Raw genomic sequence first — 27,101 nt, 5'->3', positions numbered from 1 at the left:
ATGTAGGGCTTATTTGTTATATATTTGTTATTTAAAAAAAAAATAATACATACTCAAAATTCCCAGGAAATACTATATAAAATCAAAATAAATATTGTGTTTTAGTGATACCATTTGTGGATACAAAATCTATTTTGCCAGACAGTTTTTAAGTATTTAAACATTAACAGAGCTGACCCCATATTTTGCTGTTTATGGGAATATAGTGGGTTTAGTGTTTCTTTACAAAATAAAACAAAATAACATAGATTAAACCCAATAGTTGTTTCTAGAGTTGCTTGACTCCAGGTACTGTAGTTCCATTAAGTAGGAGCTATTTATCATGTTGGCAAATTCATGGAAATATGTGTCAGCGCAAAGGTTTTACTCCATGCATAAAGTACCAAGGCAAAACTACAGTTATTTTTTTTTTTTTTTATCCAAGGATACTGATAACAGTACATGTACTTTAACACATGAATACAAGAGCACAGCATGTGCTTAGCAATGTTATTCTGTACAAGTGAGGAACCAGGTATTGACAACTTCATTTGACGAGATATTCAGCATATTGCATTCCACAAAAAATATAAACTTTAAACTATATTGTAAGTGCTTGCATTAATAATGCAAGAGGTTTATTGTCTTTATATGCTAGATAACTATTAAATAGGATATGTATTTTTATTTGTTTTTATAAATATTTTTTATTCTGGGGCTGGATAACAGGTTGTATTTGCAGCACTGAAGACTGAAGTCTTTCTAGTTATCCACATCACATAGGTTTGTAATGGTCATGGAATGGGGTATTCTGCCTTCAAAAAATCCTCTTTCAGCAGCCTACCCCTTATAAAAGTTTATCACTGTAATTTTGCCATTTTCCCATGATTGTCCCATGGTTACTAGTTTAAAATGGTTTCCTATTATTTTAATATACTTTACCATAACTTTACGAAGCTTTCACTATATTTTATTACACTTTGCTATGCTTTTACCATGGGAAAGGGACTATGAAAGATGAATTTATTAATGAAGGAGCACAAGGCAAAAAAGGTTAATGAAGGCACCACCCTATTTGAAGGGGCCAGCTTTAAAACCACCTTTTTTGCCTTCAGCTGCCTAATGCCAACAGTGCCAAATTAAAGGGTGCTGTCTTTTATAGACGGACTACTGTCCTCTAAAGAAGTTTGACAGTGACTTAGACAGTGACAGATTCAAACAAAGTCCTTCAAAGGCGAAATGTTACTGCGTGAATGGAATTCACCTCTTTGAGCCCTTGTGTGTGTGTGATACTTGCAATGTGGTGTATAACACGCTAAATAGATTAACACAGTGTAACATGTTGATGATACAGATTTATAACTGAGGAGTTCTGACAGTCCTCACATAGGAGTGTAAAGGTGAATAATTGGCACCTTCTCGTTAAATAAGGGTTTAACACAGACGGGTCTTTGTCATTAATATAACACTGCTCTCAATGGTCAGCATCCCAGCCTGAGACTGACATAACTAACACCCAAACTATCTTTAAAAAACAGTGTATAATATTAAAATAATAATACATTTCTGGTATAATACAGTTTAAAGCTGTGGAGAGTCTGCAACATACATATTAATCTCTTTCTAATACATGCACACGCACGCTATATCGTCCCCTCTCTCTCCCCAATGCAAATGCTATGTTTAATAAATGTCCTGATTCCAATTACTGTACAAGAATTAGAAAAAGTCAAGCAATGCACTTAGGGGGCTAGTTATTATGTATTGCTGAGGTTCCCCTTTGTTGCAGTAAATAGAAGCAACGGGTCATACACAATTGCCCACAAAGCCTTTTGTTTAATCCAGACCTGCCCACTTCCTACACCCTTTCTGCTGAAATGAAAATAAAGCTGGTGACATCAGATATGACTCATACTGAACCATAAATCTCTTGTAACCTCCAAAAACTCAAACCACCTTCTGTCCGGAGTCTAATTACTGATTAACATAATTTATATAAAATGCATATATTTCTATAAACTCTACATGAAGCGCTGACAGGAATTCAAGAGCTTATGCTAAAACACCAGCATGTTGCCTTTTCTTCTTTAAAATCTATGAATCCCATTCACATCAAGGGAAAACAAACACGTGGAGCTTAGGGTGTTTTGGACTTTTAACAAACCCAGTTGCAGCTGATTATATGGTCCCTGGCTTTATTATGCAGTGCATATTTCCGGTCAATGGAAGCGTTTCATTAAAGTTGACTTCATAACAACTGGTTAAATTATATCTTTGTTTGCCGCACTGATGTGTAGTGCGACCAGTTCCTTTCAGTTTTCACTGTCCTTGCGTGTGCTGCGGTCTGTGTTGTGGTTGTTAGGCTCCTGGATTTTATATTGTAGGCTTGTCCCGTTCATTGGCACCATGCTGTTCGTGCTCTGACACCAACAGCACAGACATGACTGTAGAACAAATAAAATAAGACATGAAAGTCAATCATTTCAGCTGAGCAACTTTTTTTTTATCTGCAATTGTTTTCATTAATATTTAATGAAACTATTTCTAGCATACTGTACATTGGTTGCCCAACCTATGTATTACAGGAATCTAACAAAGAACTGAATGCCACTTGATAATTACAAATAACCTTTGAACTTCAAATGCACATATCTGGAGAGCTCCCTATTTGGGTGTGTCGACTCAGAAGGCCGATCTGGAATCATTCGCTTTTAAGGGTTTGTTTAGTCTATGTTCAAAGATATGCTTAAACACACATTTTAAACATCCTCACTGATGCATTTTAAAAGCACTCTACAGCTCAATGCTATGTTATCTACTATAGATTACTTGTAAACAATAACGTCACACCAAATGCATCACCAGATACTCGTAACAGCTTAGAAAGGGACAAGGCCATTCTGTGCAATGTGGCATATTTCTTTGTGCTGTACTAGGTTGAGTATAGGCAATGCTAAGAATGTGCAGTACTCAGTGTTTGTTTAAAACAAGATTCCAGGCATTTTGAAAAACCCTGCATTTTATTTCAGCTACAAGCAATGCACAAGCTTCCCCAAGGAAATAGGAAATGGATACAGGCTGCACGTTTTAGTCCCACACAGGTAGGGCAACAAGATATATGTGCAAAGCGTGACCTTACCTGGCAAAATTACATCATAAGTCAGTTAACTGGCTTATGCCTTCTGATTAGGGATGGGCATTTCCGTATATTTTAATTTACTAAATGATTACACTATTATACTTTAGATCACCGTGCCACTGGCTAAAAATAATGCTTACATAATGTGATTGGGCCTCTTTCTGCAGGTGGTTATTATTATTATTATTATTATTATTATTATTATTAATAATAATAATAATAATAATAATTATAATAATAATAATAATAATAATTAGTTATTTAGCAGACACTTTTATCCAAACTGACTTACAGAGACTAGGAGGTGAACTATGCATCATCCACAACTGCTGTTGCAGGGTCACTTACAATAGGACCTCGGTTTTACGTCTCATCCGAAGGACGGAGCACAGAAAGGTTAAGTGACTTGATCAGGGTCACACACAGTTAGTCAGTAGCTGAGCGGGATTTAGAACCGGGGACCTCCTGGTATCAAGCCCTATTCTTTAACCACTGGACCACCAAGTCGCCTTGTCCCATTATTGTCCCTATGCTGTTCGAGTAGTTCAGTGTTTTATGGCAAAGTGAGAATTTGACTCAAGCCGTATTCCCACAGAAAATGCAGGATCAGTGCCTGCAATGATGCCGTATTTCGTTTTTTAAATTCACCATTTACACACAACAACATTGCCAGTTCAGTGTCGGCAGTTTAGCGGCTTACCCCATTTACACAGAACTCGCGTTAACATAATTTGCTAGTGTTCAGTACCGTGATCAAAACAATGATGCCTTTGGTACCTGTCGTGGTATGAGTGATATTTTTTATACATTTTTAAGAACTCCTGGTTTTTTTTTTTTGTTAGGACTCAGAGCTTGAGTAATTTAGAGCTATAGTAAGAAATATTTATTTGTTTAATATTTATATGTTGGGCTGCAGCGGCAGGCTTAGTGGGGTTAATGTGTCTGTTCAGACCATTTATATTTGTTACAATACAAGATACATCATACAATTACTAATTTTCTAAACAATTAACAATTTTCAAATTGATTATTTGAACAAACAATTACACATGCCCATCCCTACTTGTGACAGAAACATCACTGACATGATTATCACTGTAGAACTGCCCATTTAATCAGTGCATGAAAAATAATTGTTCATATTAAGAGAAGTGGGTGAATTGATAGAGAAAAAAAATACATACCTTGAAGCAATTTTTAAATTTCTTGCTCACAAAATACAGAGCTATTGGGTTTATAAAGGAGTTTACTGATGCCAAATTTATGCTAACATAGTCCAGTACCAACAGGAAGCTAAACGAGAGAGGAAATAAAGCACAATTAGTCCCACTAAATTAGTTTGTTTGAGTAGCAAAAAAGAAAAATCGCCTTCTGGAGTGGTGCAAGCCTAGTAAGTCATGGTGGAACAATAATGTAACAAATTGTGGTTTTCTCTGTAGCTTGTAGACACCTAACATGGCTTCCCACTAAATACTCCTAGTACAGTACATACAGTAACACCACCAGCTGCATCAACATTGAAGAGCTGTCATGGACCAAAAAGTGCATTACTATGGAAATCTAAATACCTTACTGTATACCCAAGACAGACCCTTCTTGACCACTGAACCTAACTTTGACCACCGTGTCCACTGCCATAGTCCAAGTTTAAACAAGGAGGTAACTTTTATAATTGCTCACAAATAAGCATAAAAACCATAAAAACTATGATATAAGGTTATTGCAGAATGGTTGCATTTTTAGCTCTGATTTGGCAAGTAAAACATTGCATCCCAAGCTAAAATACTTAGCTATTCAACATTTGAAGTTTGCCTTTCCTGCTCACCATTCCAGTGGGGATGTAAACACCACAAGAGGCACATCTGGTAGTATAAACGCCTGGAGCTAAGGGGATGCTGTTTTGTAAATATGTGGTCTACTAGAACAGCTTGGAATGCATTTTTATTATGCAGATTTTTATTAACAAAAGAAGTGAAGCCAAAATAAATCTTACAGCTTACAATGGGGGTGGGGGTTGTAAGTGCCTGTGAGTGGCTGAAAAACAAGGGCACTTTGGGCTTTTATTTACCAGTATATCACAGTACCAATGAACAACTGCTTGGTTTTGCATATTGTTCATTCAGTTTGAAATTCACAATAACATTTCGACTTACTTGAGGAGCTCGCATCTCCCCGTGTCACCATCTCTGTACACCATTTTCTTCAATATTCTGCTTAGATGCAGTGGGAACCAGCACAGTGCAAATATAAGAACTAAGCAGAACACAGTCTTTGCTACTTCCCGTCTCTGAAAAAAAAGGAGTAGTGCTTAAACTAAACAGAAGGCATGCAAAGCAATTTAAAGGGCTTATGGTTTGACATTTTTATGTTACTATGTTTAGCCCCTATTACTTTAAAATCCCTTTTACTATAAAGTATTTGTTTCTTTACTATTTTCTATTAGTTTACTATATTTTAACTGTTAACAACTAACATTAATAAAATGACTACTGTGTAATTAAACTAGTTTCAAACAGGTGTTGCTTAAAATAAAATGTGGCTATACAGTATTTAAATGCTAGGTACTGTACAGTAGGTCTTTTTACCTGTTTCAGATGCTCAGTTAGGGCTATTCTCAGACTTCCTTTCCTGTTGTGTAACATTTCACACGTCATTAATGTGTAGAAGACTGCTGTGCAAGCCAGAGGCATGCAGAAATAAAATCCAAAAAGCCACCAGTCCTTCACATTTTTATAAAACTAGAAAAAAATAGAAAGAATTCAAATTAAATTAAACTTAAAAAAAACAAAACACTGCTCTGGCTTATTTATTTTATTTTATTTTATTTGCAGTGTTTTGTGCAGTCATTGTTGGATATTTCTATTTACAATGTTATTATAAAAATGTTTTTATGCTGCCAACGGCAAGTTCAATATTAATTATGCCTATTTTATTTCAGCGTTTTTAATGTCAGACAGAATTTTCAGTTAAAAGTAAAAACTGCTTTTAAACTTCAGTGTAATGAAACACTAATTTAAACCAACTGTTTTTGTTATGTTGGCTCTATGACCACATTTGGTATTTTTTTTTTATAAACAGGCAACCGACATGAAAGCTAATAATATCTTACACAGGGTTGTACTGCTTAAGTGAACGTGCTGGGGGAGGTTTACCATTTCTCAAATAGAAACTCTGGAGTTGAAAAGCCGGGCAACTTTGGATCACACTCCTTTGTAGATAAGCAACAGAACATTCCATCTATGGATATGCATGTGTTTCAAGAGGTCCATGCTGGTGGGTTCAATCTAAAAACCTGCCTACAATTAACTGCCAGGAAGCTGCTGCCACCAAAATGAGTAATCAGCTTTTTTTAAATAAATGTACATTTTATATTTGTGGTTGGTTTTATGTCTGTGTTTATTTATTCTTTTTGAATGTATTTATTTATTTTTTTGACAAAACTGGTGGCACTGTTTGGGGCACAAAAGCTGAATCTACTCCAGTGTTATTGTTTAACAGTTTCATTTTTGGAATCCACATTATGTAGAGGCATGAAATTCACAACCAGTTCCAACTGTAGCACCTCAATAAGCTCCTCTGTTATACTGACTCGCACATTATGAGTTGAGAATTGTTAATTATTCTATAGAGAGACGATACTGAAATGTTTCTTTTATTTATTTTTTTTTGTTATATTTCCTGTAGCATCTGTGGACAGCTGTCCTGACAACTTGCAATATACAGGGTATTAAAAATGGTTGGTACGACGTTTATCACAATGCCATCAAACGTCTGTTTCCTGACCGCCTGGATTCACAGACCAGCATGTCCTTTCCTTTATAGTGCTGACAGTTTCCTTCTACTAGCTGGCATTTGATAGAAAGTACTATTTATGGAAATTATTTTAAAGATACTACAGAGGGAGAGAGAATAGAGGATTATAGTTTACATTGCACAGAATAACTAATAGGAGCTTTTCTTTAAAATTTATGACTCAACTTTTGTAAGTAACTTTTGTAAAATTGTAAGTCGCCCTGGATAAGGGCGTCTGCTAATAAATAAATAAATACATAAATAAATACATAAATAAATTATTATTAATAATAATAATAATAATAATAATAATAATAATAATAATAATAATAATAATAATAATAATAATAATAATAATAATAACTTTTAAGATTGTATTTCACATCCCATCTTTGAGCAGTTTTACAGTTAATTACACCAAATTCTGTTTAGTGAAATTAACTGTACAGAAAAAAACAAACCCGAATGGGATAACTACATTTAAATTTTACTTATTAAATGATTAGTAAAGGAAACAGGCAGAATTTCAAATGTCTAGTCAAGCAGGCAGCTGTGCTAGAAATGCTAGTCCCAACAACAGTTTGAAATTGGAACAGACCTGTTGGTGACCTGGCTGGTTTATAACACCTAGGTTCAATTAAAAGTGCTGTTAACGCAGACTGAAGAAGATGCTCTGAAGAATTTTATAGCTAAAGATTTTAAATTGACTATTTTTCTTGAACCAACATTTCCAACTGAAAACTCCCTAGTAACCATAGTGAATGGATACCATAATTGTTATTAGGCACAGGACAAAGCACAGGCAGACAGAGTTTAGAGTTTAAAACTTAACTAAATCACCTTGCATTGGAGCAGTGATTTAAAGTACAAAACTAGTGCTTGCTAGGTTTTATTGGTGCTACCTTTCATGTCAGTTTTGGTTTATGTGCAGAACCATTTATTTAGTAACCTCAATTTAAACAACAACAAAAAATAATTCAGGAACGGCACAGGTTATCTGATGGTCTGCATATTAGAATTGCCCCATAATTTTCCTTTGAACCCCTGTGCATTAGGCAAGAATGGTGGAATGGGGATAAATAACACATTATTTTAAAGAAATAAATACCATTATAAATGGTGTTTTAGGGTTGAGCATGCAGGTCCTGCGCGTCACATTATGGTACTCAAAGGTGATCATGTCAAAGCCGATAGCCTCGGGCACAGCAAGGATGATGGACAAAACCCAGATGGAGATAATCTCAATAGCCGTCCGCATTGGAACCCCAACCCCCTGGACACGACTCCAGGAAGCCACAGCTCTGTACCTGCAAAGAGATTCAAGAAATGTTGGTGCTAGCTTGAGCATGGTTCAATTTAAAATGCATTTAAATGCCGTTAACACTAGGCAAAGTGACAGCTGCTAACCGCATATCAATAGTTTCAGTCACTATCAGTATGATATGTTTTGACACAGTAGTTCATTTAGTAAGGTTATTATCCTGGATTTAGCAGGGTGTCTCAGGTTTCATATTAACATGACTAGGATTGCAAAACTAGTTTATAAAGTTAGTTGTCTGAGGTATTCTATTTGGTGAACTCACCACCACACATTGTGTAGGAAATTGACTTCAAAGGAAATATCTGAATCCCAAAATGATATCTGAATACAGTCGATAAAGCCATATAGCACAATATATCTTAGGTTGTTCTTGAAGTAGCGACACACTTTAAACTTAATTTTATTGTGTAAATCTTGGTTTATATCCAAGCAGTGCCTGAAAAAACCAGTACCCATTTTTCCATTGCTGGTACAGAGTTTCGAGTTCTGCCCTTTTCCATGATGTCATCAAATCTACAACTCGCTTGTTTTCAGATTTTGTTAAACAGAGACTGACAAAATGAATGAAGAAAAAGAAAAAAAGACACCAACAGAAGAGAATGAGGCAGAACAGTCAGGTACAATAACAGCCATGTCGAGAGCTGGTGGAAAGATTTGCAACAACAGCGTTTTTCTTAAATGTGAAGATAACTTAAATGTACTCTGTGTCTGCAGTTACTGTCACGAAAGAGAGTACTTTTTTCATCTTGCAATATAATTGCTGAATTATTACTTTACTGAAGATTTTAAGTATGATGCAGGTTGTCAATTTAGCAATACAAATATCTTGTATATAGAATTATAGAATTGTCCTGTTGGAACACAAAACAGCAATCTGATAGTGACTTGAAGGTTGGAATTAAGTTAAAGGCTTTGGCTAAAATTGTGATTTAAGGTTAGGATTGGGTTATTTGTGTGGATGAACCTGGAAGCATGATTATTTCTGGAGTATTTGACTCCGGACTAAGCAAAATTGACCAATAAAAACAAGTGGATGACTGAATACTACACTGAATTATTGCATATTCATTAAACAGTAGACAAGACATTGGTACCTGTCCACACTGAGAGCACAGAGGTTGAGAACAGTGATTCCCACTGATGCTTTCTGGAGAAATGGCACCAGTTTACAAAGGAAGAGTCCAAGATTGGAGTTTTCAAAGGGCCACTGCTGAGCCATTAGCTGGGAAAAAAAGGAAAAAGCCATCATCAATAGAAACACCAACAATATCCAACGGTCTTGCTACAGAAAGATATGTTATTGCTTTAAAATAAAATTGAGAAATAGTTTACAAAAGCATGCACAAAAAATACAAAAAATGTCTGGTGTGTAATAAAACCATTCTAAAGAAAAAAATGAGCTTCTGTCCTTATCCCATTTGGTCTTTTTAGACCAGTATAAAACTCTTAAACAAGTATTGTAACTTGCTGAACGGTATTGTATACTGCATATTTAAATTTTTTATACAGCATGTGAAACAGAAACACAAATGTTGTACAGATTATAAATCAGTTAACATGTTTCAAATAATTCATAACCACAAGTATAGAAAAGGCTCTCATAACTACAAAAATGTAATTATCGAGGTAGTCTGTAAGAAATTAAACCTGGTCCTGTACACTCCCTCTGTATTGTCAGCGTCACAGATGCAGTCTGTTAAATGTCTGTTTCACTCTTTCGTTAAATTAAAACCCTGTTTTTTCAAGTGCAAATTAACTCCTGATAAATGATGACAGTTAACACGGATTTGCTTTTAAATTCCCACGCAAACAAAAGCAAAAACAACCTGCTTGTTAAGACAGTAACATTATTTTGTAAATCAACATCATTTCAGAAATCACATTAGGATGATTATTTAATAACGAAGTAGGCATAACAACCGCTTGAAAATGCCCAAATAAATGCTACATAACGATTTCTTGATTAACACTGGTGTTATCATTTACAAACTTTTGAAAATCCTGCCCTTAATGTTGAACTCCTTTTAAGACTCCTTTTAAAGTGTGACGAAAACTGGACTTTATAACTGGAAGGGTTGAACAATGGATATGTAGGCACATTTGGCTCTGTACAGTTGATAAATGTTTAAGCATAACGCTAAAATGTAGTAAATCAGTTTCTTTTAGTTTGTTTGGACTTGTTGGCAAATACAACAGCTGGGATAATGAAGCCCGAGTGAAGGCCACCAGACCGCAGATGGAATTCTGAGCAAACGGCATTACTCACGGAATAATAAGGAAAACGTTTGGATTAATTAGCCACAAAAACTAGTGCTGCATAAAATCATGAAAATAACAAACAGAGAAACTGTAAATGTTATTTTTTTTAGCGCAGCCATTTTCTAATAGCAATACAACCCTTATAAGAGGGCTTTATCGTCTGGTAAGGCACTCTTCATTATGTTAAATGCCTTTGCTCGAGACATTTAACTACACAAGGCGAGACTTACCACAAAGTAAAGCCCTCTTCTTTGGGTCCTATTGTGTAATTATTATTATTATTATTATTATTATTATTATTATTATTATTTATTTCTTAGCAGACGCCCTTATCCAGGGCGACTTACAATTGTTACAAGATATCACATTATTTTTTCATACAATTACCCATTTATACAGTTGGGTTTTTACTGGAGCAATCTAGGTAAAGTACCTTGCTCAAGGGTACAGCAGCAGTGTCCTCCACCTGGAAATGAACCCACGACCCTCCGGTCAAGAGTCCAGAGCCCTATCCACTACTCCACACTGCTGCCAACACATATGTGATATATGTCATTTTTGTATCTTCTCCACAGATGATAAGTAAGATTTAGATATTCAAGGTTATTATTTGATACTGTTTCCCTAGTAATATAATTATGCTCTGCACCTTTATTTTGTATTCCTCCAAATGCGCCGCCTGTGTCTTTTTAAATACCAGTGTAACTTCTCCAGAATCTCAATGTCTCAACTGAACACAGACAGTCAGGGAGGCAGTCAAGCAGAATATCATACCGTCAACCTCAACAAAACTGCTCACTGCATTATAATACATATTGCTGTGATGTACTTAACTTTCATACCATATTCTTGAAAATCTGAACATAAGTTTTTTTTGTTTTTTTTTTCCGTATGCGGATCCTTCATTGTTAAGATCTATTTCACTTCGGTTATTAACATTTTCCCAGGAACCAATCCTGTCCCATAGACTTTAATGTTAATGGAATTCTGATATTAGCAACTGCACGCCGCTTTTTGACAACTTCATTACTAGTTGCCAGTGCTACAGAGTACACTTGCATGATTTATGCGCATACTTCATGCAGCTTTTATAACACACTGACTTTGCAACCCCGTATTTCTAGTGGACTGAGTTATGGCTAAGTTATGACAGCATGTGAGTTCACTGATGCACAACTTCTTGAGGCAGTCGGAGCTGCTAAGCACCCACAGGTTGAAGAGTCACAGGATACTGGATCAGACGAGGAACCCGAAGAGTCTTCACTCCAAGAACAGTTACGTGCTGTGGACATTTTCTGGACGATATTCCAGAATTGTGGCTTTAAACTGTCTACGAAGCTGCACGCAGAATTGAGGTTACAGTGGGAGGTGGTACGTCGTAAAAAGCAGACAACGTTGGACAATTTCTGATTTTAAAATTGTGTTCTTTAGAATTGATTTTAAGTACAACACATTATATTTGATGTTTGCTTTACTCATTGTAAGCACAATTGTACTTTGCTGTGTAGTACTATTTGTATAAGCCTACTCCCTTTTTGTTGTTTTACACACACGTGAAGTACAGTTCTATGTTTGGGTATTTCGTTTTTCTCATGTACATTTTTTAACACTGTAACATTTAAAACACATGTATTTCAGTGCCATGTTTGTACAACTACAGATCTTGAAAACGGGGGCTTTTCGTTTATTGGCAACTTTCAGTTAATGACAACTTTTTGCTGGGAACCGGTTGTTAATAAGCGGCATCTACGTGTGTGTGTGTGTGTGTGTGTGTGTGTGTGTGTGTATATAGTGGCAAACCAGGGTTTGTTTTGACTCTTTTGGGACCTTTTCCACTTCTTTGGGACCTTTTCTACTTCTTTTTCCGTCTTCTAGTGTAAAAATGTAATACTCTGGAGCCTGAGTGATTATTTATACACAAATACATAAACAAAACAAATGTCTAACTCCATCAAGGAGCACTAGTTAAACATTACACCATCTTAACTATAAACTGGACGGCTAAGCCGTTTATCAGTACCTAAACTCATCTACTTATCAAGTATCACATGTATCACACTACCTTTTCGCAAGGTCTCTCCCCCAGGCCTTAACCTTCACACAGACAGTCCAACACACATTAAAACCTATTTTTATACACCTGCCTAAATTACTAGCAGGTGTCCCTAATTAAATTAATAAAACATTTAACAATTAAACCTGTGGCTCTGTATTTATCAGTGTGCAGGGCCTCTGCCCTGTCACCAATATACAGTGCCTATAGAAAGTCTACACCCCCTTGAACTTTTTTCACATTTTGTTGTGTCAGTGCCTCAGAGTTTCATGCATTTAAATGAGGATTTTTTCCACTTATCTACACACCATACTCCACAAAGTTAAGGGGAAAAAAAGTTTTTGTTGAGAAAAAGATTATATATTAAAAATACAAAACTGAAAGATCATAATTGGATAAGTCTTCACCCCCCTGAGTTAATACTTGGTGGCAATATTTGACCATTCTTCTTTACAAAACTGTTAAAGCTCTGTCAAGTTCCTTGGGGAGCATTGATGGACAGCAGTCTTCAAGTCATGCCACAAATTTTCAATTGGATTTAGGTCGGGGCTCTGACTGGGCCACTCAAGGACATTAACCTTTTTGTTCCTTAGCCACTCCGGTGTAGATTTGGCTGTGTGCTTTGGGTCGCTGTCATGCTGAAAGGTGAACTTCCGTCCCAGTTTCAGCTTTCTTGCAGAGGGCAGCAGGTTTTCCTCAAGGACTTCTCTGTACTTTGCTCCATTCATTTTCCCTTCTGTCCTGACAAGTGCCCCAGTCCCTGCCGATGAGAAACATCCCCATAACATGATGCTGCCACCACCATGCTTCACAGTAGGGATGGTGTTCTTTGGGTGATGCGTTGTGTTGGGTTTGTGCCAAACATAATGCTTTGAATTTAAGCCATAAAGTTCAATTTTAGTTTTGTCAGACCACAAAACTTTTTGCCACATGGCTGCAGAATCTCCTGAGTGTTTTTTTGCACACTTCAAACGGGATTCAAGGTCGTCTTTCTTGAGAAAAATACAGGCCAGATTTGTGGAGTGCTTGGGATATTGTTGTCACATGCACACTTTGACTAGTGTGACCATAAAAGCCTGTAGCTCTTGCAAAGTTGACATTGGCCTCTTGGTAGCCTCTCTGATCAGTCTCCTTCTTGCTCGGTCATCCAGTTTGGAGGGATGGCCTGATCTAGGCAGGGTCTTGGTGGTGCCATACACCTTCCACTTTTTAATAATCATCTTGACAGAGCTCCAAGGGATATTCAAGGCCTTTGATATTTTTTTATACCCATCCCCTGATCTGTGCCTTTCAACAACTTTGTCCCAGAGTTCTTTTGAAAGTGGCTTGGTGCTCATGGTTGAGTCTTTGCTTTGAAATGCACTACCCAGCAGAGGGAACCTACAGGAACTGCTGAATTTATCCTGAAATCATGTGAATCACTACAATTTAACACAGGTGGAGGCCACTTAACTTGGTGTGTGATTTTGAAGGTGATTGGTTACACCTAAGCTAATTTAGGATTGCTATTACAAGGGGGGTGGACACTTATCCAACCAAGCTATTTCAGTTTTTATTTTTAATTAATTTTCTACAAATTTCTAGATTTTTTTTTCACTTGGAAGTTGCGTGGTAGGATGTGTAGATCAATGACCTTTTGCCACATTTCAGGCTTCAAACATAAAGATATGAAACTGTAATTTTTTGTGAAGAATCAACAACAAGTGGGACACAATCATGAAGTGGAACGAAATTTATTGGATATTTCAAACTTTTTTAACAAATAAAAAACTGAAAAATTGAGCGTGCAAAATTATTCAGCCCCCTTAAGTTAATACTTTGTAGCGCCACCTTTTGCTGCGATTACAGCTGTAAGTCGCTTGGGGTATGTCTCTATCAGTTTTGCACATCGAGAGACTGAAATTTTTGCCCATTCCTCCTTGCAAAACAGCTCGAGCTCAGTGAGGTTGGATGGAGAGCATTTGTGAACAGCAGTTTTCAGTTCTTTCCACAGATTCTCGATTGGATTCAGGTCTGGACTTTGACTTGGCCATTCTAACACCTGGATATGTTTATTTGTGAACCATTCCATTGTAGATTTTGCTTTATGTTTTGGATCATTGTCTTGTTGGAAGACAAATCTCCGTCCCAGTCTCAGGTCTTTTGCAGACTCCATCAGGTTTTCTTCCAGAATGGTCCTGTATTTGGCTCCATCCATCTTCCCATCAATTTTAACCATCTTTCCTGTCCCTGCTGAAGAAAAGCAGGCCCAAACCATGATGCTGCCACCACCATGTTTGACAGTGGGGATGGTGTGTTCAGGGTGATGAGCTGTGTTGCTTTTCCGCCAAACATAACGTTTTGCATTGTTGCCAAAAAGTTCGATTTTGGTTTCATCTGACCAGAGCACCTTCTTCCACATGTTTGGTGTGTCTCCCAGGTGGCTTGTGGCAAACTGTAAACGACACTTTTTATGGATATCTTTAAGAAATGGCTTTCTTCTTGCCACTCTTCCATAAAGGCCAGATTTGTGCAGTATACGACTGATTGTTGTCCTATGGACAGAGTCTCCCACCTCAGCTGTAGATCTCTGCAGTTCATCCAGAGTGATCATGGGCCTCTTGGCTGCATCTCTGATCAGTCTTCTCCTTGTATGAGCTGAAAGTTTAGAGGGACGGCCAGGTCTTGGTAGATTTGCAGTGGTCTGATACTCCTTCCATTTCAATATTATTGCTTGCACAGTGCTCCTTGGGATGTTTAAAGCTTGGGAAATCTTTTTGTATCCAAATCCGGCTTTAAACTTCTCCACAACAGTATCTCGGACCTGCCTGGTGTGTTCCTTGTTCTTCATGATGCTCTCTGCGCTTTAAACGGACCTCTGAGACTATCACAGTGCAGGTGCATTTATACGGAGACTTGATTACACACAGGTGGATTCTATTTATCATCATTAGTCATTTAGGTCAACATTGGATCATTCAGAGATTCTCACTGAACTTCTGGAGAGAGTTTGCTGCACTGAAAGTAAAGGGGCTGAATAATTTTGCACGCCCAATTTTTCAGTTTTTTATTTGTTAAAAAAGTTTGAAATATCCAATAAATTTCGTTCCACTTCATGATTGTGTCCCACTTGTTGTTGATTCTTCACAAAAAATTACAGTTTCATATCTTTATGTTTGAAGCCTGAAATGTGGCAAAAGGTCGCAAAGTTCAAGGGGGCCGAATACTTTCGCAAGGCACTGTATATATATATATATATATATATATATATATATATATATATATATATATATATATATATATATAAAAATATTTTTGGTATTTGCTGTTGTATAATAAAATGTAGCAAATGCTTAGACTACAGCATACATAATTTTTGAAGTAGATAAGCTGTATATGTGAGAGCTGCCAAAAAAAACTCTTGAAAGTAAACTTACTTCACAGATCCAGGGCTGGAAATACAAGCCTGTTCAGTTAGTGAAGGTGTCCTTGTTTTATTGAGCAATAGACGTTTTACTGTGCTCCTGCTAAGAGTTCACATGACCCCTCAGGATTTACAAGGGGTGAGACTGGTGTGTGTCGTGTGAACAATCTGGAGTAGTACTGTCCTTTATGACCATCTTTTTCCAAAGACTACTAAAACTAAATCCTAAATTCGAAAATATACAACAAAATCTAATGAAACTAAGAAGAAATCGTGTTGCGAAAAAATGAAATTAAATATCTAGATTTGAAATATATTTGCTTTAAAATGTGACGGACGGCTATACATTTATAGCAAACTGTCAATACTATTTTATTGTATATTAATCTTTAAAAACAAACCAACAAGAATTGAACACTAGTCATATACTGCATAGTGCGACATTTGATAAAAGCTCCTGTACTAAAGTGATAGCATGTGACAGTTTAATAAAGAGTATCATAGTGATCAATGATTACACATGGGCTTATAAAATGAGTCTAAAACAAGGGAGGAAAAGGGTAGGTTGGGCATTTTAACTATACACAAAACATACTTTCGAGTATACTTTCATTTTGTCAATACTGTTCTCATAACAGTGTCTAGTGTAGTGTTTTGGTGTCATTTTTATTTCAAGGATGACATTAAATCACAAATAAATGCTCTTAATTCGTAGTACGCCCTCCTTACAATGCTGAGCTGCAACTAGGTTATCGCAGCTGCTTTTAACAGATCCTATAACGGCATTACTCGAAATCGAATTGTTTTGGAAAAAATCCACTTTAATCAACCAATCAATGTACTATTAGGACACTGTATACATTTTACATGTACTAGTACTGATAACATATTTCCATCAGGGGATGGGGATGGATCACACACAAAGTATTTGTGATAGGCCAGACATCTACAAACAGTAATTATGAATATAGAAAATACACATTGATATAATAAAAGTAAAATATAGATTTCTAAATATTTAGACCAATTTTATGTATGATTACAATTAATTTATGTCCTACCTTATAGACTGTGAAAGGGATAGCGACAGAAATGTAGATCAGATCTCCAAGAGCTAGACTGGCGATCAGTGCATTGGGTCCATTCCTCATACCTTTATTCTGGTAGATAATCCTTAACAGGGTGGCATTCCCAACCATTCCAATGATGAAAAACAGGCAGGAAAACCCTGTGTTAACATACCGAAAAATGTCTTGGATCTTAGTTTTTTGATGGCACATTGGTGTCATCCTTATTGTGTTATTTGGGATTTGCAGACTTGGGGAAATTGTCGAAAAGGTGCTCAAAGGTGTAAAATGCGTGCTGTAGATGCTCAGCTGCTCAGCAGTGTAGGGGACCCCCTCGGTCCCATTGAAGTCTCTCAAAGACACACTGGTGCTCTGGCACAATACACTGCTTGTAGAAAGGCACAGCACCAACAGCATGCTTAAGCCAATAGATACCATGTTGAAATTAATAAAATGCACAATGACAAAAAATCCCAGATCCTCTCAGTTTTTTGCCTGAAAAAAAAAAAAAAACATTAAAAAAAAAAAAGTTGGAATGTGATCGGATTTGCACGGAACATTCAAATAGTTACAGTAACATATTAACATGTCATTTATATTTGGTATGTATTGTATATACAGGATATAGTTGTCATAAATATGCAGTACCAGTATTGGTTTTGTACTGTAGTAATGTATATATTGATATGTTTAAAGGTTATTTTTATAGGCAATTATTTATCCCTGCATGTGATAAACTTAAGGGTACAAAGACTTTGTAGCAGTCATAGCTGTCGATCAATGTTAAAATATAGCACAAGATGTTGAAGAGACATTATTATGCCTTTGTTCAGCTGTTAAGTGTAAAATTAGTTTTGCCGCCCATATGTTATATTTGAAACAGATGTAGCTCTTTAACACTATACTAAGGGAACTTTTCTCTTTAAAATTGATGTTCTGGACAAAGAACTTATCCACAAATCATACGCGATGAGTGCAATAATATGCACTTATGAACTTCCTAAGATACTTGCATAAATCACAACAGTTAAAATTCATTCCCAGACTCAAAGACAGCCTCCACTTTAAGAAAAATAAAATAGCTTTTGTTATAATTTATTTTCATTTACCGTATATACAGTAAGCATGATGTTCTCAAGTTTTGTGAAACTAGCTGTTTCATCTCAGTGTGCCATTTCCTGTTTAAATAATAATAAAAAGATGCATCACCTATGACTGTGTGCTTTGTCCAATATTTAATTTTCCAAAGAGGGGGATTCTAGTATTTTGTTGTTTTGCAGGCTCAACCACTGCTTTTTTCTATGTGGTTTCCTCAATTTGCTTCTCCCTTTTGTTAGTGATGTTAGGGATTTCACAATAGCTAATACAAACGCAATATAGATCTACAAGTTCTTTTTTTTTTAATTGATAAAGTAGTCCAATTACATTTTCCACTCAAAACCAATACATTAATATGCTCTATTCTTAAAGATTGTCAAATGTGTTCTGGAATAGCAATATATGTTGGTTTGTCCCACCTTAACAAGTTATAGAAAAATCACTACTCATTACTACAAAGTCTGCAATGAAATTGAACCTATGGCCAGAAATAGAACTATGACTTATCTGCCTTTATAACATACACTGTATAAAGTATACACAGGCATAGTCCAACCAGACAGTTTTTTAAAGATTCAACAGATAGCCACTAATCTTACATTACTGATTAGGATTAGCACAACATCTGTGACAGAACTAAACTGACATATATTTATAAATAATAAATGCACAGTTTTTCACCTACCTTTAATACAATGTTCTTCTCTTCTGGGGAAAAAAATATGGAAGTCCCTCCAGACATCCGTATCACATCACATGCGTAATTACCAGACTATCAAAGTATATGAGTATCCCAATTGGTTTGTCAGTCTGCTGTGAGGTGCTGAGCATTGTGTCTCATGGTTTTCCTGTGGAGAGTTTTTTTTTTCTCTCCTCGGAGTCTGTCTCTGAGTTGGAGTGGAGCAGTTTGACTGGGTGGGAGTGTGAATCTCCACCTCCACTATACAGCCTGGGCCCCCAAAGGAAGCTCCAGCCCTAACTTCAGTGCTTGCTGACAATTATCACAAAGTACTAGCTCGCAGGCATCTGGGAACAAAGAGTTCCTGCACCATTTCCCTCTTAGATTATGCTCGATACAACCATTTCCTCTGCGAAAAAATTCAAAGCCAAAAGAAAAAACAAGTTGTATGACCACTTTTTTTCATTTTACTTCCTTTCTACAAAATGTATCCCAGGACATTATCAGACACAAGACTGTATTCTCTCAGAGGTTAACAACTGAGTTCTAAACAGTTTGGTTATAATTACACTTTATTATGTTCTACTTACAACTTAGTCAGTACTGTCAATTAGGTATTGCTAATGAACTATAATTCTGATTTGTAAGGTATGCTGAAATTCCCCCACTTATTTTTTTGCAGGTCTAATGCAGCAATTCTATAGGAATTTAACTTCATTTACCTCATGAAACTAACGTTTGAATAAGGTAATGCTACTTTGACTTAAAATATTTGACCACACCCCATACAGTTTGGTGTTGGTATTCCTCCTCAAAAGTAAATGCTTTTCACAAATTGAGGAGTACAGTCTCTTTGTTTTATAAAGAGCAAGCTCATCTAGCCAGCACAGCACTAAGCCCCTTGTTTACAGAACTCAACTGACTTGGTAAAAGAAAAAGGTGTACTTGTAGTTAATGCATGTGTTCTGACATTTTTAAAAAGGACAACCAAGAAAAATATGGTGCTGCTGGTAGTGGTGCTAGTGGATCAGTAGGGAGTACTCTTCCATCGAAGCTGTGCAGAAGGTATTATATTTTAGGTGCTGTCCTTCCAATGAGGCATTCAATCAAGGCCGGAGATAATGAGCAATTTATTTTTAAGCAATTTTTTCTTGGCAACTCAAACTGATAATAAAAATGGACTGTGTGCCACTAATTGACTTGAGTAGTCAACATATTTTCGATTGTCAATGAAGTTCCTAAAATAAACCACTGCTCAGCAATTCAGTTCAGCCATTGATACTGCATTTTCTAATCATCTGATTTCACTCTCAATTTTTCTAAATTGCAAGGTGGAGACATTTGAGACAAATTTATCGATTTTTTTTCATGATAGAAAATGTTTATGGGCTATTAGATATGCAGAATATAAAGACTGCAATAAAAAAGAAGACATATATAAGTCAATATTTTCAGGAAATCATCAGCAGAGGTAAACGACAAACCTGCCAACAAATGTAGAGTTATTGCCAGACGCTCAGCAGTGGAAATGGACTCTCTCATATTTGTATTTTCTCTTGCAATAATCAGACTCACTCATGTCAACAAATCTTCTAATGTCGACAGAGGAATGCGTAAAAAAATATTGAATCCTGCAGGATTATTATTATTATTATTATTATTATTATTATTATTATTATTATTATTATTATTATTATTATTTATTTCTTAGCAGACACCCTTATCCAGGGCAACTTACAATTGTTACAAAATATCACATTGTAAAGTATCACCTTTGAGAATATCACATTACAGATAAGAGCAGTTGTAAATAAAATCAGTAGCAAAACCTCAAATTCAAATAAGAGCAAGAGTTAACTTATATTAAAAATATTTGTTTATACAAGTAATTTCCAGTATGAGAACATACTAAGTATGATGAATGGATGAGAATGATTTCAAATAAGAGCAATTACAAAAAACGTGAATATGGATACCTATAAGAGTAAAGTCAAATACAAGATACAGGAAGTAGTTATAATTAAGAACAGCAGTAGAATAAGGCAAGGTACGGAGCAGTTCAGTGCAAGTACAAGCTGATGCAAGTACTGGTACAATTGAGTGCCATATAGTCCAGTATAGTCAAGAGTTGTGAGGTTTACAGATGCTGTCTGAACAGGTGGGTCTTGAGGAGCCACTGGAAGGTGGTCAAGGACTGAACAGTCCTGATATCCGTGGGTAGGTCATTCCACCACTGAGGGGCAAGGGTGGAGAAGGAGCGGGCACTGGAAGCGGGGGAGCGGAGGGGAGGTACAGCTCATTTGTCAGTGGTGAAGGAGCGGTGGGGTCGAGAGGGGATGTAGGGAGAAATGATAGTCTGGAGATAGGAGGTAGCAAGAATGTCAAGACAGCGATAGGCGAGTTTGAATTGGATGTGAGCAACGATAGGGAGCCAGTGCAGAGAGCGGAGCAGTGGTGTAACGTGGGAGAAACGAGGAAGGGAAAATACAAGGTGAGCTGGAGCGGATGGATGGCAGAGGCAGGGAAGCCCGCCAGGAAGGAGTTGCAGTAGTCAAAGCGGGACAGTACCTGAGCCTGAACTAGGAGCTGTGTGGAGTAATTGGTGAGGAGGGGGCAAATTCTGCGTATGTTGCTGAGGAAGAAGCGACAGGAGCATGCCAGAGTAGAGATGTGCTGAGAGTAAGAGAGGGAAGGTCTGAGGGTGACACAGAGGTTCTTGGTGGATGAGAAAAGAGAGAGGGTTGTGGATTCAAGAGGAATAGATGGAGAGATCAGTGGTGGGGGAGGAAGAGAGGAGAAGAAAAGGAGGTATGACTTGGAGAGGTTAAGTTTGAGATGATGTGCGTGCATCCAGGAGGATCCTCTAAATGCAGTTTCTGCATCAAAGCATGACATGAAACATGTTCACTGCGTGTGGCACATTTAGCAAAATATTTTGTTGTCAACAAGAATTGACAATAAAAATAGTTTGTGTATCTCTGGTCTAACACCCATGCAGAGGAAATAGGACATGTTCTATATGTGCTGCATCTCCCCTAAAACACTCTTGCAGGCCCCCAGTTTGGGAAATGCTGCAGTAGTGGGTTCTGCTGTGCTTTATCCCATGAAGGATACAGGTGAAATATTGAGGTTAGCAGAATCCTGGAGAAGTTACCGCTTGATTGCAGTTCCAAGTTCCTCTCACCTGTTGCTGGCTGTTGTTCCTATGAAAGCCAGTCTGTTCCTGGCTATTACATTTTGTATTTCAAAGAGGCAGAGACCAATTTTATTAACTCAGACACTTTGGCCTTGATTCTCTCTCCACTGGTCGATGTAAAACCTTGACTGGCTGGAGGATGGCAAGATGGAGTCATTCCAACTCTCCCCCCCCCCCCCCAGGGAGAGAAAATTGCTGCACAGTGATGGTGGAGATGGGGAGACGGAGGGTGCCTGAAACAAAATGGCAATGACAGGTAAGATCGGCTATAAATAGTACAAAGGGGCAGAAAAAAAACATGAATTGGAAGGGTGGATGAGAAGACAGCCTCTCAGAATCACAGCCAAACTTCTATGTATAATACTATACTCCAAAAAAGTTTTCAAAACACAATCATATATCAATCATATATCCAAAAAAAGGAAGAAATCGAGGAAACAATTCTTCCTGTGGTTGAACTGAAACATGAAGAAGCAGATGGTCTGTTGCTGACAGAGCTTTCTTTGTCAAGCCATCACGTCAAATTAAACCACTGTTTACGTGTATATAAACTATTGCAAAATAACTACAATAACAGTTTATCTGAGGTTTTGATGAAAACACAACAGGACTTTTCAGCACCGAGAAACCAAATGCCTACAGTAGTTGGTAATACAAATAAAAGTTTGCCTACAATATAATACAAGTTTATACTGTATTGTAACTCTAATGATAATGATAATGATAGTAATGACAAAAGTTGAGTCTTTTAGTGCAAAACCATTGCCTTGAGTGTTGAAATGTCAGACAATAGGTTATATCCCAAAGCCATTTGGGAATTGCCTACTAGAGTTACTTTTCCAACCCAAGACGCAATGGTTTTCATTGTAAGGTAAAACCCCAGTCAATATCTGATTTATTAATCTCGTCAGAGGGCAATTCAAAAAATTAAAAAAGATAATAATAATGACTGCTGTGAGACAGCAAAAGGTTATAGTTCTTTGACTATTTACTGCGGGAGTGTCTATTTGCCGGGTTTGTGGACAATAGCACAAACTATTTTTGCCCATGTGAGTTAATAGTGTTGGGAGTTGCAATACAAAAATAAACATGGGGTGCATGCTGTCATTCTAGGGGAAAGGCTTATCTCACTATTCTTTTCCAATTAATTTAATACTGGGGCTTAAGTTTCCTAAATGTCTTGTATTACTTCCTCTTCAACCACTCTGCCACCTCTTCTGCAGCTGTATCCCTCTTTTGGGGGTCGACATTAGTGGGTCAATGGTTCCCTCCTATCACCTGGCCTTGGTTGACCTCTGACTGCAGCGCTCACCGTGACCAGAAGGCATAATCCTGGGCCACAGAATTACTTTAATTTTTTCTAACATACTATTGTGTTTGCTGGATATATAGTGACTGTTTTTGTTTATTCTTATTTGTTTTATAAAACAACATGTAGGACTTATAATTCTAAAGTTTTCAAATAAATTATAACAACATAAAAAAAATGGAAGATATGGATAAGAATGAACAGTCAAACATAGTTTATAACTTCAAAGGCACTGAGAAAACAAAAAATGGCAGGAGTTCACCATTAACCAGGCAAAATAAGAATGAAAACACTAAAGAAGTATTGACACAGATTACAGTTAATTAATGTCATATTGCATTGAGTACAGTCTACTATATTGTAGATGTGCAACATATTGTATTTATTAAACATTAGAAAGTTGTAAACAGGTATTCTATATTTATATGTCAAAACAGCTTATGCTTTAGTTAGGCTGTTTACTTAGGCTTTTAGTAAGGTGAAAATCAGATGATTGATTGATATCAACTGAGTGTGATAATAACAAAAATTATATTATCAGGAACCTGCCTCATTGACTTCAAATTGTATTCTGAGCATTTTTCATTGTCATGAGTGATACTAAGTAGAGGGGACAAGACTTGTAGTAAACATGTTTAACTGTGCTTGGATATACAGTATCTGTGTACGTTATTGTAAGTGTTTCAATATGTAGTACAAGTCAAAATTAATCATATAACAGCGTGAGAACAGAGATGAGCATATGCTTTTTATATTTAGAAATAACACCCTATGGCTATAACAAAACATGGAGAGGGCAGAGAAGATGCACACAAAGACATTTACATATTGAAGTTTCATATGCAATGTACTCAGGGGATGTTTATTTCCAGCATTAAAAAGTGTCTCTTAACTTTGTAAGTCGTATCCTTAGTACAACAAGCCTTAACTGCTGCTGGTGTCTTACAAGACTCTCAGGGGACGCCTCTTCTTGGAGTTTTGTACTGCTAATTTGTTCTTTCTGATCCAATATATATTTAAACAGAACAGGCAACATTATTTTGTGTAAAATAGAGAAATTTAACTGGGTTTCAATTTACTATAATAACACAGTACAGTATTTTAAACCATAAGTGTCAGGCATTCAAATGACATCAACTGTGTAGAATATTTCCCATTTCTAATGATGTAATTATTAAATAGGTATTGTAAGTATAATCAGATACCTTTATATTTGTATTACATTTTAATAGCAGTTTATATGACTAAGGGTTGGAGTAAGCAGTTGTTAGTCATACATTAAATATGACAAGTATTTCAAAAATACTTAAAAGATGTATATTTTTTATGTGTCACATTGGACCGGTACTGAAATTTGGGTCCATGGGTTCTGTGCCTCAAAAAGTCTCATTATTACACTTATATCATAGTTTTGTCTCATTTCTAGTTTATGAGCCCTACTTTAGAAAAAAAAAATCTAACTTTTACCTGGTCTCTGTTGTTTTGAGAAAAATCACTTTTATGATTTTTTTTTTTTTTTTTGGCTTAATATCATATTAATATAATTCTGTCTGAACTAAAAGATGACATCAACCCTGCCAAGTCACATGCTTGTTATCTGATGCCATCTGTCGACACGAGCTCCCTGTATATTGGTACATTTCTTATGGGAATTTCAAACAGCGCTGCGATTGAGATGTAAGCAATTTCTGAACTTCCTCCTAAAAAAGAAGAGAGTGATTAAAAGACATAGGGAAGTTAGCCCAATTGTGTCTTGTAAAACGTGCCTCTATGTATCACATACAGCTGACTCCACTTTTTTATTTTTTATCAAGGGGCTTCCCTTATAAAAGTTTATCATAGTAAATTACTTAAGTTACCTTGCTTTTTTATTTTTATTATTATATTATTTATTTCTTAGCAGACGCCCTTATCCAGGGCGACTTACAATTGTTACAAGATATCACATTATTTTTACATACAATTACCCATTTATACAGTTGGGTTTTTACTGGAGCAATCTAGGTAAAGTACCTTGCTCAAGGGTACAGCAGCAGTGTCCCCCAGCTGGGATTGAACCCACGACCCTCCGCTCAAGAGTCCAGAGCCCTAACCACTACTCCACACTGCTTGCCATGCTTCACCAGTTATCCACAGTTTTTACAATGCTTTACCATACTTATTTGCAATTTACCATGCTTGCCTGTGCTCTACTATGCTTTACTATACTTTTACCATTGTATACCACAGTAAGGTTTGAACTCTCATCCTTCAGATCTAAAGATATCATTACACAGTGTTTTCTTTAAATCAGCCACCAGGAAAATTGATGGAAACATACTGTCACAAAGTGTGCATCTTTGTTCAGACTAATCCCCAGTGCATGCAAAAACTAAATTAAAACCATACATTAACTCTTTGTTTAGATTAGTCCACTGTTTTTAGCTGCCTGTTATTATTATTTTTTGCATGTGATGTGAGATTGATTAGGTTTGACAGAAACATATGAAAAAAAACAATGAAAGTATTATTATTATTAGTATTTATTTCTTAGCAGACGCCCTTATCCAGGGCGACTTACAATTGTTACAAGATATCACATTATACATTATTTCACATTATACAGATATCACATTATTTTTACATACAATTACCCATTTATACAGTTGGGTTTTTACTGGAGCAATCTAGGTAAAGTACCTTGCTCAAGGGTACAACAGCAGTGTCCTCCACTGGGGATTGAACCCACAACCCTCTGGTCAAGAGTCCAGAGCCCTAACCACTACTCCACACTGCTGTCCCGTGACAATCAGAATTGTCACGGGAATACTTTTAATTTCAGTACTCTTATAAACACAGTTGGCTCTGTGCCTGTACTGTACTGTGTCTATGTCAATCCCAAATTGGTGTACAGAATATCTGTTTGAGGGAAAGAATTTAAAGCGGGTTCAGATCATTTGTGTTTCAATACCCTCAGGGTACATAAGTTCCAGCAGTGAATTTAGGCCTGCTTATGTTCTGTAAGATTATACAGTACAAACAAATGCATTTTGTATGAAGGAAGGATTGTTTAAACAAACTTTCAAATTTAAATAACTCTGGCCCTGCTAATTCACTAGGACCTGACAATTTAAACTATGCCATGTAAGGAACACAAAAAGCTTTAAATAAAAAGGAATATTGAAGTACTAGGTTTCTTTATTATGACATGGCCAGGGAACCTGCCAAAAGCTTGGTGGGAAGTATTTAAACTGGATGGCAGTGTGGCCGATCCCAGGCAGGGATTGACCCAGCCTTCAAATAAGTCTTACGTGAATACTCTGGGATAGGCTGGCTGCCATTTCTGGAAGTCTGGTAATTACATCTTTGGCAGAGTGGGTCTCAGAGTGCTACAACTAAAGGTCCGAGTGTTACAACTAAAGAACATTATCATTAGTGGAATTCGCAACTAATTACCATTATGGATTTGTGACAAATTCTTAATTGGTGATTTGTTAGCGTATCATCATTAAGGATTTGACAAAATCCCAGTACAGTACTATATTGTGCAGAGATGTCATCCAGTTCTAAAATAAAAAATAAATAAATAAATAATATTAATTATTTTTTATGTTCATATTTTATAGTTGCAAAGGTTGTTTATTACCCATATCTCAGGTCCAGAGTAGTACTAAGAAAACAAAATGGTTAAAAGATTCTTATTTAAACAAATGGACGATAAATCAATCATTCTGAAAATAGAATGCCAAGAATACGATTAAAGTGCTGTTCCAAATCAGAACTCAATACAAATGTTTTAGTAACTGCAATCTGCAGAGACACATTTG

General features: G+C 36.5%; 1 protein-coding gene across 1 annotated transcript; it reads right to left on the bottom strand.

Annotated features, from left to right (window-relative positions):
• Positions 1–678: 678 nt before the first annotated feature.
• LOC117409424 (endothelin-1 receptor-like) lies at positions 679–19,073 on the bottom strand. The gene is made up of 8 exons (XM_034015449.3): positions 18,797–19,073; positions 17,008–17,508; positions 9,326–9,453; positions 8,019–8,217; positions 5,704–5,856; positions 5,272–5,405; positions 4,303–4,411; positions 679–2,423 (listed from the first exon to the last, which is right to left on the bottom strand). Exons 2-8 carry the CDS (start codon positions 17,449–17,451, stop codon positions 2,292–2,294), a joined length of 1,299 nt encoding a protein of 432 aa, XP_033871340.1. The 5' UTR covers positions 17,452–17,508; positions 18,797–19,073; the 3' UTR covers positions 679–2,291.
• Positions 19,074–27,101: the final 8,028 nt, after the last annotated feature.

This window comes from Acipenser ruthenus, chromosome 2 (genome assembly GCF_902713425.1).
Source record: "Acipenser ruthenus chromosome 2, fAciRut3.2 maternal haplotype, whole genome shotgun sequence".
In the NCBI taxonomy this organism is placed as follows: Eukaryota; Metazoa; Chordata; class Actinopteri; order Acipenseriformes; family Acipenseridae; genus Acipenser; species Acipenser ruthenus.
Note: the sequence above shows the minus strand (reverse complement) of the source record. Positions and strands in the feature narration are given on the sequence as shown.

Bases quoted from the DNA above. Each gene is read 5' to 3' on its own strand.
- LOC117409424 (XM_034015449.3), bottom strand. From the start codon at position 17,451: ATGGTATCTATTGGCTTAAGCATGCTGTTGGTGCTGTGCCTTTCTACA. The intron at 8,218-9,325 runs GTACCAATGTCT...ATCTCTTTGCAG, and splicing joins TGTGCTCTCAGTGTGGACAG to GTACAGAGCTGTGGCTTCCT. The intron at 4,412-5,271 runs GTAAGTCGAAAT...TCTCTCGTTTAG, and splicing joins GGGAGATGCGAGCTCCTCAA to CTTCCTGTTGGTACTGGACT.